Source organism: Podarcis filfolensis (genome assembly GCF_964270895.1).
Source record: "Podarcis filfolensis genome assembly, chromosome: 13".
In the NCBI taxonomy this organism is placed as follows: domain Eukaryota; kingdom Metazoa; phylum Chordata; class Lepidosauria; order Squamata; family Lacertidae; genus Podarcis; species Podarcis filfolensis.
In genome coordinates, this window is record NC_139615.1 from 2,972,173 (window position 1) to 2,985,096 (window position 12,924).

The window sequence follows — 12,924 nt, forward strand, 5'->3', positions numbered from 1 at the left end:
TTGTGTTGAATATATGCTATATGGTCCTTTATGGACCTCATAGGTATTTCAAGCCATTTGCGCATGTTGCCATGCAACCAGTCCATGCAGAATGTAGGCACCCTATATATAGAAAGGAACAAACCAGGGATATTTTAGGGAGCAGGCTAGCAGGCAGGGCCCGTGACTTACATCTAGGAGCCTACACAACACAAAACACTGTTGCTGTCAGTAGGTTTTATTTTATTTGTTTTTTATCTTATATTTTGGAAATGTACATCTAGGTTTTTTTCCTTTAAATTTTTTTGGGGGCCCCCAAGACAGTGGGACCCTAAGCTATAGCTTGTTTAGCTTATACGTAAATCCGGCACTGAGCCCAGGGCCAGGACTCTTGAGTGCTATTGTTAAGTATACTTGGTTCAATTCACACTGTAACGAGAAGTAGATTTAATGAAGCTTTAACATGGGATAAGATCTGTCCATTCTGAAGGAAATCAGCCCTGAGTGCTCACTGGAAGGACAGATCCTGAAGCTGAGGCTCCAATACTTTGGCCACCTCATGAGAAGAGAAGACTCCCTGGAAAAGACCCTGATGTTGGGAAAGATGGAGGGCACAAGGAGAAGGGGACGACGGAGGATGAGATGGTGGGACAGTGTTCTCAAAGCTACCAGCATGAGTTTGACCAAACTGCGGGAGGCAGTGGAAGACAGGAGGGCCTGGCGTGCTCTGGTCCATGAGGTCACAAAGAGTCGGACACGACTAAATGACTAAACAACAAGGATTGCTGTATTTCAAAGAAGTGGAAAAGTTGTTGAGCTATTTCTGGATCCCCGATACGTCCAGGAAAACCAGCCCTAACGTGGGAATATTCTGCTGGAACATTCCTAAATAGATCAACGATTAACTATTGAATGTTCCCTATTTTATTTGTTCCCTACTTTGAGTGGCAAATCTTGCAAGGGTGGTTGCTGGAATAGAAGCCGACGTGCCTAAGGGCCGAGGTGTCGTCGCTCCCCCCAATAAAATATTTGAGGCCCCCACCCTCAAGATAATGGGCATTGCCATTCAAATGGTGCTCCAGCAACTTCTCTCAGAGCAACTTAAATTGTTGGAACACCTATTATTATTATTATTAATTATTATTATTATTATTAGATTAGAGGCGGATGAAGCAGACACTCACGAGCCAACTGCAACAGCTGCTTGCCTCCAGCCCGATTCTGGGGATTAGAGTTAACCGCCCGCGCTTTCGGTTTCTTCCTAGGGTAGAAAACAAACAAGCCTCTAATTACATATATTTAAAATAATGATGATAATAATAATTGCACAGCTTTACTAATAGCTACTCCCCGCACCGGCCTTCCGGCGAACGTGAAATCCTGAGACGCCGATCCTTTTGCACCTGCAACTTTTAGAACCTCATCTTCCTGCCGAAGCAGCTCAGAACATTTCCCTTTCTAAAAACATTGTTGCCAGGAGATTATTGGTTTCAATTGCCAATCAATTGCTGCTTTTATTCCTTGCAAGCTGCGTCGCAATGCAGTCGAAGGCGGTTGGGGCCAGTCTCACCCGCAACCACCAGGGGGCAGCGCATGTAATGCTGCAGGGTCCCTGTGCATGACTCCCTCTGTGTGTGTGCAGGTGGCGCTGTGGTCTAAACCACCGAGCCTCTTGGGCTTGCAGATCAGAAGGTCGGTGGTTCGAATCCCCGCGACGGGGTGAGCTCCCGTTGCTCGGTCCCTGCTCCTGCCAACCTAGCAGTTCAAAAGCACGTCAAAGTGCAAGTAGATAAATAGGTACCGCTCTGGCGGGAAGGTAAACAGCGTTTCTGTGTGCTGCTCTGGTTCGCCAGAAGCGGCTTAGTCATGCTGGCCACATGACCCAGAAGCTGTACGCCGGCTCCCTCGGCCAGTAAAGCGAGATGAGCGCCACAACCCCAGAGTTGGCCACGACTGGACCTAATGGTCAGGGGTCCCTTTACCTTTACAGGGGTGGTTTGGGATTCGGGTGGCGCTGTGGGTTAAACCACAGAGCCTAGGGCTTGCCGATCAGAAGGTCGGCGGTTCAAATCCCCGTGACGGGGTGAACCCCCGTTGCTCGGTCCCAGCTCCTGCCCACCTAGCAGTTCGAAAGCACACCAGTGCAAGTACTGTATTTTTCGCTCTATAAGACGCACTTTTCCCCTCCTAAAAAGTAGGGGGAAATGTGTGTGCATCTTATGGAGTGAATGCAGGCGGGAGGCTTTGCTCAGCACTCCCTTTAAAGAGCCGCATGGAGTGTGTGTGTGGCTCTTGGGGGCTTTTCCCTGAGGAGGAGAAGGGCAGCTTGTAGGGAAAGCCTGCAAGCGCCTAACACACGTTCCACACGGCTTGTGAAAGGGAGCGCTGAGCAGAGCCTGGGATGCATACAGGCTCTGCTCAGCGCTCCCTTTAAAGAATATTTTTGTCCTTACATTCTCCCTCTAAAAACTACCGTATTTTTTGCTCTATAAGACTCACTTTTTCCCTCCTAAAAAGTAAGGGGAAATGTGTGTGCGTCTTACGGAGCGAATGCAGGCTGCGCAGCTATCCCAGAAGCCAGAACAGCAAGAGGGATTGCTGCTTTCACTGCGCAGCGATCCCTCTTGCTGTTCTGGCTTCTGAGATTCAGAATTTTTTTCTTCTTGTTTTCCTCCTCCAAAAACTAGGTGTGTCTTATGGTCTGGTGTGTCTTATAGAGCGACAAATACGTTTGGTGCGTCTTGTGGTCGGGTGCGTCTTATGGAGCGAAAAATACGGTAGGTAAATAGGAAGGTACCGTATTTTTCGCCCTATAAGGCGCACTGGCCCATAGGACGCACTTCGTTTTTTTGGGGGGGGGGGGAAATGAATAAAAAAAAAATATTTCCCCCCCCAGCCGCGGGGCTGGGGCAGGGGAAGCCGGAGCTTCCCCCGACCCCAGCCCCCAGAACAGGCTGCCGCCCCAAGCCTTGCGCGCCTGGCGGGACCTCCCGCCGGGCGCGCAAGGCTTGCGCACACCTCCCCGAAGCACAGGGCGTCCTCCGGAGGACGCCCTGTGCTTTGGGCTGCAGGCTGCCGTCCCAAGTCTCGCACACCCAGCGGGACCTCCCGCCGGGCGCGCAAGGCTTGCAGATAGCTTCCTGAAGCGTGGAGAGCGAGAGGGGTCGGTGCGCACTGACCCCTCTCACTCTCCAGGCTTCAGCGAAAGCCTGTATTCGCCCCATAGGACGCACACACATTTCCCCTTCATTTTTGGAGGGGAAAAAGTGCGTCCTATAGGGCAAAACATACGGTAAATAGAATTTCCATGCTCTCTGGTTTCCGTCACAGTGTTCCGTTGCGCCAGGAGCGGTTTAGTCCTGCCGGCCACATGATCCGGAAAGCTGTCTGCGGACAAACGCCGGCTCCCTCGGCCTGAAAGTGAGATGAGCGCCGCAACCCCAGAGTCACCTTTGACTGGACTTAACCTCCTGGGGTCCTTGACCTTTTTACCTGCATGCACACATGTACGCTAGAGTAAGGTTACCAGATTTTTTTCAATGAATCCAGGGACACTTTTCAACTTCAATGGATTTTGTCTAGGGACTGTTTTGTAAATCTGGGGTCTGTCCCCGGGAAAGGGGACGTCTGGTAACCTTACGCTAGAGAAGACCGTTCTCCATTCCCACCCCCCTCCTCACGACGACGTACTCCTCTATCCGGTCCGGAGCGCCCCATCCGCGCTCGGGGTCGATGTCCCCGTGTCCCAGGTGCACGAAAGAGCTTCGGATGGGGAGGCTGATCTGCGGTGTGCCAGCAGGGGGCGCTTCGTCCTCCGGCTTTGCTATGGACGACGGGAAGATCCCCACCCTCAAGGTCCGTCTGTTCTGGCCTCGCCACGTCGAGGAATCGGGGCTGGAAGAGAGTGAGGGTGTGGGTCAGAGAGATCAATCCCTGCCCCACCCAATGCTTCACCAACCACCGCAGAACATGAGTCTGCAGGATAGGCCAATGGCCAATCAAACCTAGCCATCTTTTCTCACAGTGGCCAATCAGGTGCCCCAATAGGAAATCCACAAGCAGGATTCAAACTCAAGACCCACTCTCTTCTCCTGCAGTTTCCAGTGTTACGGAAATTATGGGGGTGGGGCACATCTTTAAAGTTGTTAAATGTTACAAATATTATGCCTGAATGTATCCTTTCAGCTTGACAGCTCAGGGAAGTTACCTAGCTTTAAAAATAATATAAAACCAACTCCTTTGCCAGTTTCCTTCATTCCAAAGCTATTTTCCCCTTGAAAAAGGACTCCAGGAAGTGCCCAGAGGTGACAATTGCCGAGCTGATTGTTGGCCAAGGAAAGCCTAATCCCATCACCAGACTTGCCAAGGGGTCCGGACGCACAAAGGACGTTCTATTGTACTTTGGGTGGTGGGACTTCAGAGGTGTTTGCCTCTGCTCATCTTATACCTGGGTCTTGCCCTTATGCTAATCTTGTACCAAGGACTTGTCTGGATATGTTTGCCAAGGTTAAACTAGTGGAAACCCAGTCTAGGTAAAGGTAAAGGGACCCCTGACCATTAGGTCCAGTCGTGGCTGACTCCGGGGTTGTGGCGCTCATCTCGCTTTATTGGCCGAGGGAGCTGGCGTACAGCTTCCGGGTCATGTGGCCAGCATGACTAAGCTGCTTCTGGCAAACCAGAGCAGCGCACGGAAACGCCGTTCACCTTCCCGCCAGAGCGGTCCCTATTTATCTACTTGCACTTCATGCTTTCGAACTGCTAGGTTGGCAGGAGCAGGGACCGAGCAACGGGAGCTCACCCCGTTGCGGGGATTCGAACTGTGACCTTCTGATCGACAAGCCCTAGGCTCTGTGGTTTAACCCACAGCACCACCCGCGTCCCAACCCCTGTCTACCCCTCCCCTTTTGTGACATGTCAGTGATGTATCAGTGATGCTGTACACACTGTATTCTGGGATGTGGTGGGAAAGTTTTAAAAGTCCTTGTCACCCCATCCTCGGGGTTCAAAATTCCTCTTTGAACCTGTTGTGCAATAAACTTTGGTCTACGGCTATTTGCTCCGGTCGGTGGCTGGGCTCCTTCCTTTATTCAGCAGGGACCCGCGGGCTCTGCCCAACCAGCTGGGGGACTGAGCAGCCTCGCACATAGATTTTTCCATAACACCAGTAACTGGCTTTCAGGAGCATCACTGCCTCTGACTGTGAAGGGAGATCATAGCCATCCTGGGCTTGTATCTACCGCCAGCCCCCTCCTTCTCCGTGAATCTGCCTAATCCTCTTTTAAAGCCACCCGGGTTGGTGGCCCTCTCTACCTCCTGTGGCAGGGAGTTCCATAGTCTGCGCTGTGTGAAGAAGGGCTTTCTTTTATCCTTCTCAGAATCACAGGCTTGTACTTTTGGAAGGGACCACAAGAGTCACCTAGTCCAGCCCTCTGCAATTCTGGAATCTTTTTGCCCAACATGAAGCTCGAACCCACAACTCGTGAGATTAGGAGTCTCACGATTGACCAACTGAGCTACTCCAGCACCCCAACATTCAGGTTCATGAGAGAGGGAGAAAAATGTTTCTCTGCCCACTTTATACAGGCTGTGTGTAGTAGTAGTAGTAATTATTATTATTATTATTATTATTATTATTATTATTATTATTATTATTATTATTTATACCCCGCCCTCCCCGCCCCGGCTCAGGGCGGCAATCACCAATAAAATCACAGTAAAACATAAGGGGGGGGGACCAACAATTTAAAATACAGGTTAAAATGCAACTTAAAATGCAGCCTCATTTTAAAATAAACAATTATTATTATTATTATTATTATTATTATTATTAATTTGTTATTTATAACCCTCCCATTTGGCTGGGTCTCCCCAGCCACTCTGGGTGGCTCCTAACAGAATATTAAAAACACGATTAAACATCAAACATTAAACATCAAACATAATAGCCTCTCTTGATGGATGGAGAGAGAAAGAGAGAGAAAGAGAGAAAGAGAGAAAGAGAGAAAGAGAGAAAGAGAGAAAGAGAGAAAGAAAGAAAGAAAGAAAGAAAGAAAGAAAGAAAGAAAGGGAGAGATAGGGAGATAGGAGGGAGGGAGGGAGGGAGGGAGGAGAAGGCAATAGCAATAAGCTTATATAGAGAACGAAGGGAGATAACTGCCAGAGGGAGGTACAGACTGTGGACTAGATACTTGAAAAATCAACATCACGAAAGCCAGGTCACGACACAAGGAGGGAACTGCCGTGGTCGCAGGAAGGAGTCTTTAGCAAAGGGTTTCCTCGGGCCCCAACGCCCCACTTCCAAAGGGGACCCAGGCGTCCGGGACTCACCTGCCTTCGATCACCGTGATGCCATCGTTTGCCTCCAGACGCAGCCAGCCGGGTTCATTCAGATCCTGGGACGCCTTCACTTCCTTGGGACGGAGCTGCATTGGAGGGAGAGACAGGACGGTGGAGACGATGCCCAGGGGACCCTGAGGGTCATCTAGCCCAACCCCCTGAAATGCAGGGGTCTTTTGCCAAGCACAGGACTCAAACCCACAACCCCGAGATTCAGATGCTCTGCCCCCTGCCACCCCCTTGCCTCTTAGTGCCCCCCAGGCAAGTAATCCCACGGCCCCAGGGGGTGCTGCTGTCCATTTTGGGACCCATGCAAAGTCACCTCCAGGCTTGACTACTGTAATTCGCTCTATGTGGGGCTGCCCTTGAAACTGTCCCAGAAACTCCAGCGGGTGCAGAATGCTGCAGCGAAGCTCCTCACGGGGTCTCTGCCATGGGAGCATATTCACCCAGTGCTTTTCAAGCTGCATTGGCTCCCGGTGGAGTACAGGGTCAGGTCCAAGGTGCTGGTCTTGACCTTTAAAGCCCTTTGTGGCTTAGGGCCCTTGTATTTACGGGACCGCCTCTCCTGGTCTGCCCCGCAGAGGACCTTAAGGTCCATGAATAATCATAGTTTAGAGGGCCCTTACGAAGTCAGATTATCCTTCCCCAGGGCCAGGGCCTTTTCAGTGTTGGCTCCGACCTAGTGGAATGCTGTGGCATTAGACCAGGGCCCTGCAGGATTTCACTTACTTCCGCAGGGCCTGTAAGACAGAGCTATTCCACCTGGCCTTTAATTTGAATTCAGCCTGATCTTTTATTCCCCTTCCTCTCCTCCCCCTCCCCTTTTTATGAAGATTACCCGCTCTGGGATCCCACAGCTAATTCTCCCCTTGTCTCCTTGCTGGCCCAAATAGGACTAATTTAGCCAGCTAGCCCTGGTGATCACCTAATGTTTATTGGACGGATTTCCCCCCTTAATTGATTTTTGAATTCTGAATTTATTGTTATTCACGTTTTATACTGTATTTTATGCTGTTTTTTGTTGTTGTTGCATCAATTAAGTGTTTTAAATTTGTTGCTAGCCGCCCTGAGCCCGGTTTTCTGAACCGGGAAGGGCAGGGTATAAATAAAAATTTATTATTATTATTATTAAAGCCTCATTTTTTTACGGGAGAAATTCGCACCCAGGTCAGCCCAGCCGCTGACGTCTTCCCTTCTCTCACCTCTTGCAAAAGGCTGACAATCTCCCGGAAGCGGGGTCTCTCCTCTGGGTTGTGGGCCCAACATTTCATTGCCAGGGCGTGGATTTCTCGGGGGCAGTCGTCAGGGCGCTCCAACCGCCGGCCTTCCCTGTCAATCTTCATCATGATCTGGTCGGGGAGGAAAGAATGGAAAACGACAGCATTTAGGTCGCCGTTTCTCTACATTTGCATCAGACGTAAAACTTCCATTCAAAGCACTCAAAAGCTATGTTTCATAGCCAGGCAGCAGAAAATTATAATACTCACATCTCACAGAGGGAACGACGGTATAAAAACAAAACAAAACCATACAGTCAAATCGTAAAGAACTCTAAAACAATTTATAAAGGAAAAAAGGTTTATCTAAAATGTACAATCTGTTATTAGATTGGGAAACAAAAGATGAGCTTGTCAAAGGCTGTATGACACACTGGGCAATAGATATTGTTGTTGTTGTTGAGTCATTTAGTCATGTCCGACTCTTCGTGACCCCCTGGACCAGAGAACGCCAGGCACTCCTGTCTTCCACTGCCTCCCGCAGTTTGGTCAAACTCATGTTGGCAGCCTCAAGAACACTGTCCCACCATCTCGTCCTCTGTCGTCCCCTTCACCTTGTGCCCTCCATCTTTCCCAACAGCAGGGTCTTTTCCAGGGAGTCTTCTCTTCTCATGAGGTGGCCAAAGTCTTGGAGCCACTGGAAGGACAGATCCTGAAGCTGAGGCTCCAAGACTTTGGCCACCTCATGAGAAGAGATGACTCCCTGGAAAAGACCCTGATGTTGGGAAAGATGGAGGGCACAAGGAGAAGGGGACGACGGAGGAGGAGATGGTGGGACAGTGTTCTCGAAACTACAAACATGAGTTTGACCAAACTGCGGGAGGCAATGGAAGACAGGAGGGCCTGGCGTGCTCTGGTCCAGGGGGTCACGAAGAGTCGGACACAACTAAACGACTAAATAACAACAACAATTTTGACAAATAATTTGCTGGGGCAAATCCTCTCCCATTATCTGTTATTGCTGGGGTCTAGAACTGCAATAAAGAACTAAAACGTATGTGCAAATTTTGTTCCATTTCTGTGGCCGGTTTATATTTCTCCTCCTCCTCCTTTTTTCAGGGCGATGGAAAGAAAGAATCAAACCCCACCCTGTAAATTAGGCCATTGCACTTATCCTAACATTGCTTATGTCGCGCGTGACGGGGTGTGTGTTTAAAGAAACTGGGTCTTCCCCGAGGCTCTACTGCAAAAATTCACAGATGAATGAAACTTGAATCACAAGAGGGCATCTGGGGTCACAATAATCTCCTGACCCCGATTGTCTGCACAAGCCTGGGAGTCACTGGCGGAGAATGAGGTTAAGGAGGGACACAGTTTCTCGAGGGTTAAAGGAGGCCGGTTCTGATGTGGAGGTTAAAAGTATTATGATATGATGGGCTCAGGATCTGGGACATAACATTGATTTTGAGAGATGGGAAAAACTATGGACAAAAACAATAAAATTTACAGCATGTGTGGGTCTTAAAGAGAACGTAATGAAGATGATGTACCATTGGTAAAGGTAAAGGGACTCCTGACCGTTAGGTCCAGTTGCGGCGCTCATCTTGCTTTATTGGCCGAGGGAGCCGGCGTAGAGCTTCCGGGTCATGTGTCCATTATTCTGTGCTTATGCCCACAAGAAGCTGCCGGCCAGGCGGTTTGTGTGCAGAGATTCTTACAACACAACTCAAAGTGTTGGTGCTGACCTTGAAAGCCCCAAACGGCCTCAAAGGCCCAGTATCCCTGAATAAGCGTCTCCACTGCATGCCCGGATACTGAGGTCCAGCTCCAAGGGCCTTCTGGCAGTTCCCTCCCTGCGAGAAGTAAGGTTACAGGGAACCAGGCAGGGGGCCTTCTCAGTGGTGGCGCCTGCCCTGTGGAACTCCCTCCCACCAGATGTCAAAGAGAAAAACAACTACCAGACTTTTAGAAGACATCTGTAGGCAGCCCTGTTTAGGGAAGCTTTTAATGTTTAATAGGTTATTGTATTTTAGTGTTTAATAGGTTATTGTATTCCTCAGAGTGGCTGGGGAAACCCAGCCAGATGGGCAGAGTATAAATAAATTTATTATTTTATTATTATTATTATTATTATTATTATTATTATTATTATTATTATTATTATTTCTCAACATTCCTTCCCAAGGAGCTTGGGTAAAAAAGATTTACCAGCAAATAGATATACCACAGAAAAGCAAAAATGTTTTAAAACAAATCAAAATATTCCGAAAAAAATTCTAAAAACAGTACAGTGGTACCTCGGTTTACAAACTGAATCCGTTCCGGAAGTCCGTTCTTAAACCAAAACCATTATTATTATTATTATTATTATTATTATTATTATTATTACCTGCCGTCCGGAATATCCCATCCAAGGTTCTTCGCAGTAGGAGAACATTTCCCAGAGGGTGACGCCGAACATCCACACGTCGGAGGCGCTGGTGAAGACCCCCATGCGCAGGCTCTCTGGGGCGCACCTGAGGAGGCGGAGGAGGGGAGGGAGAGCCAATCAGAGAACAACCCCATGGCAAAGTGCAGGCAGCGCGGTGCAGTGGTTAGAGCACAGGACTGGGACCTGGGTTCGAATTGCATTCCGAAAACGTTCTATTCAGATCTTCATTTTTAAAAGAAAGAACCGTTGTGGGAATGTGGCTCAGATCCCCCTGCCCCAGGGTGGGGTTTTATATATATATATATATATATATATATATATATATATATATATATATATTTTGCAGGGTGGGTTCGAAAACTCCTACCAGGCGAAAGGTATGCGCCGGTGCGCAGACATGATGTAGCGGTCGCTCTTGCTGGACAGCGGCCTCATGAGCCCAAAGTCGCCGATCTTGACCGTCTCCTCGGAGGCCAGGAGGATGTTGCGAGCGGCTAGGTCGCGGTGGACAAAGAGTTTGGATTCGAGGTACGACATTCCCTGGGCGACTTGCAGTGCGTAGCTCCAGAGCTGGTGGAGAGGGAAGGGGGGCCGGAGGCGGTCGTAGAGGGCGCCCAGGGGGGCCAGCTCAGTCACCTGCGGGGAGGCAGAGAGGCAGGGATGGATTAAAAAGAGCCTGGAAGGGGGTCCCCCAGCGGCCATCTAGACCAACCCTCTGCTGTTATGTACTGAAGTTCTCACCCTGGGCCAGCAGGGGGATACTGTAGATAGTTATGCAAATGAAGGAGTGAAAGTGACGTTCAGTGATTCAGCTCAGCGCAGGTGAACATATCAGACGCCACAGTGATTCTTCAAACAGCTCTTCTTTATTCACAGGTCAGAACAGAACTGAACTGAAGGGTTCAGCCAGCCTGCTTATATAGAGCTCCAGTACAACGTTACTGTAGCAACTTTCTAAAACTATCCAATCACTGAACATCACTTTCGATCCTTCATTTGCATAACTATCTACAGTATCCCCCTGCTGGCCCAGGGTGAGAACTTCAGTACATAACATCTGCAGTGCGGGAACTGTGGGATGTGATCCATAAGGAGCAGTCAAGTACAACATTCCTTGTTTTCCTAGAGTGGACATGCAGGGGAAAACTCCGTTTCCTCCTGGGCTGGGACATACTTCCTTTGCATGTGACTTCCTTTGCATCTGAAGGCAGCCCTGTTCAGGGAAGTTTTTAATGTGTGATCACCTTGCCAACAAAGGTCCATATAGTTCAAGCTCTGGTTTTCCCAGTAGTGATGTATGGAAGTGAGAGCTGGACCATAAAGAAGGCTGATCGCCAAAGAATGGATGCTTTTGAATTCTGGTGCTGGAGGAGACTCTTGAGAGTCCCATGGACTGCAAGAAGATCAAACCGATCCATTTTTAAGGAAATCAGCCCTGAGTGCTCACTGGAAGGACAGATCCTGAAGCTGAGGCTCCAAGACTTTGGCCACCTCATGAGAAGAGAAGTCTCCCTGGAAAAGACCCTGATGTTGGGAAAGATGGAGGGCCCAAGGAGAAGGGGACGACGGAGGACGAGATGGTGGGACAGTGTTCTCGAAGCTACGAACATAAGTTTGACCAAACTGCGGGAGGCAGTGGAAAACAGGAGGGCCTGGCGTGCTCTGGTCCAGGGGGTCACAAAGAGGCGGACACGACTAAACAACAACAACATGAAGTCTCAAATCTTTACCATTTTGAGGGGCTGAGTTAGGACCACCCCATGGAGGCGTAGAAGGTTAGGGTGGTTCAGGCAACACATGGCGTTGACCTCGTTGAGGAAATCGATCAGGGCACCCGGGTCGCAGGAGACGTCGGAGCGCAGGGATTTGACAGCGACGGGTTTCTGGGGAAGGGGGAAAAGGGGTCAGATAAAAAAATCACCCAGTAGAAAGCAGTAGAGTTCTGGTCGCCTTGCCTGCAAGAGGATTTTTTTGAATTGTAAATCACCCCTGTGATCGTCGGATGAAAGCTGATACAGTGGTACCTTGGTTCCCAAAAGCCGAAAACCTGGAAGTAAGTGTTTTGGAAGCCGAATGTCCGATGCGGCTGTCGGCTATTGTTTCCGGGGTGCCTGCACCAATCAGCCTTGGTTTTTGAACGTTTCAGAAGTCGAACGGACTTCTGGGTTAAGTTTGGCGCTTTTGTCTTTGCTATTTATTTTGCGTTTTTGTTTTTGAGGCTTTTTCGGTTAATTTTTTTTTTTGTTACTGTGTGGAACCCAGTTCAGCTACTGATAGATAGATAGATTGATTGATTGTGTGACTGCGGAAATGGATAAAAAAAACCCATTCAAACAATGACTATCATCAGTGCAGGTAAGGAAAAAAATTAAATTTTTATCATCTACAATACTGTCTTATTTCTTTTATAGTACAGTACATTGATTATTGCATTCATTTAATGCATCAATGATCTCATTAGATAGTAAAATTCATGTTAAATTGCTATTTTTTAAGGAGTTGTTTTGATAGTAAAATTCATCTTAAATTGCTGTTTTTTAAGGGTTTGTTTTTAAAAGTCTGGAACAGATTAATCCCTTTCACATTACTTTCTATGGGAAAGTGCGCCTTGGTTTTGGAAAGCTTTGGTTTTGGAACGGACGTCCGAAATGGATCATGTTTGAGAACCAAGGTACCACCGTATAGGAATTTAATAAACATAACAACAGCAACAACATTCTAGAGTTTGGAAAGAGTTTGGGAAAGGGCAACCAAAAAGGGACAGAGTGGAAATTTATCACATTATGCATGGCAAGAGGATAGGGGAAAGTTTTCCTCCCTCTCTTGTAACCCTAGGACACCCAGTGAAAAGATTCACGGTGGATAAAAAGAAGTCCTTCTTTGAGCATAGTTAGACTGTGGAACTCCCCGCCACAAGAGGCAGTGACGGCTATGAACGTGGGTGGCTTTAAAAGAGGT

General features: G+C 48.5%; 1 protein-coding gene across 1 annotated transcript in view; it reads right to left on the reverse strand.

Annotated features, from left to right (window-relative positions):
- Nucleotides 1-12,924, reverse strand: part of TNK1 (tyrosine kinase non receptor 1) — a 37,284-nt gene that overhangs the window by 9,317 nt on the left and 15,043 nt on the right. Inside the window, exons 5-11 of the mRNA XM_083580928.1 lie at nucleotides 11,697-11,849; nucleotides 10,334-10,602; nucleotides 9,925-10,051; nucleotides 7,521-7,667; nucleotides 6,307-6,401; nucleotides 3,670-3,873; nucleotides 1,164-1,240 (exon numbers count right to left, since the gene is read on the reverse strand). Of these exons, the coding sequence (XP_083437054.1) occupies nucleotides 1,164-1,240; nucleotides 3,670-3,873; nucleotides 6,307-6,401; nucleotides 7,521-7,667; nucleotides 9,925-10,051; nucleotides 10,334-10,602; nucleotides 11,697-11,849 (1,072 nt within the window). The remainder of the gene's footprint in view (nucleotides 1-1,163; nucleotides 1,241-3,669; nucleotides 3,874-6,306; nucleotides 6,402-7,520; nucleotides 7,668-9,924; nucleotides 10,052-10,333; nucleotides 10,603-11,696; nucleotides 11,850-12,924) is intronic.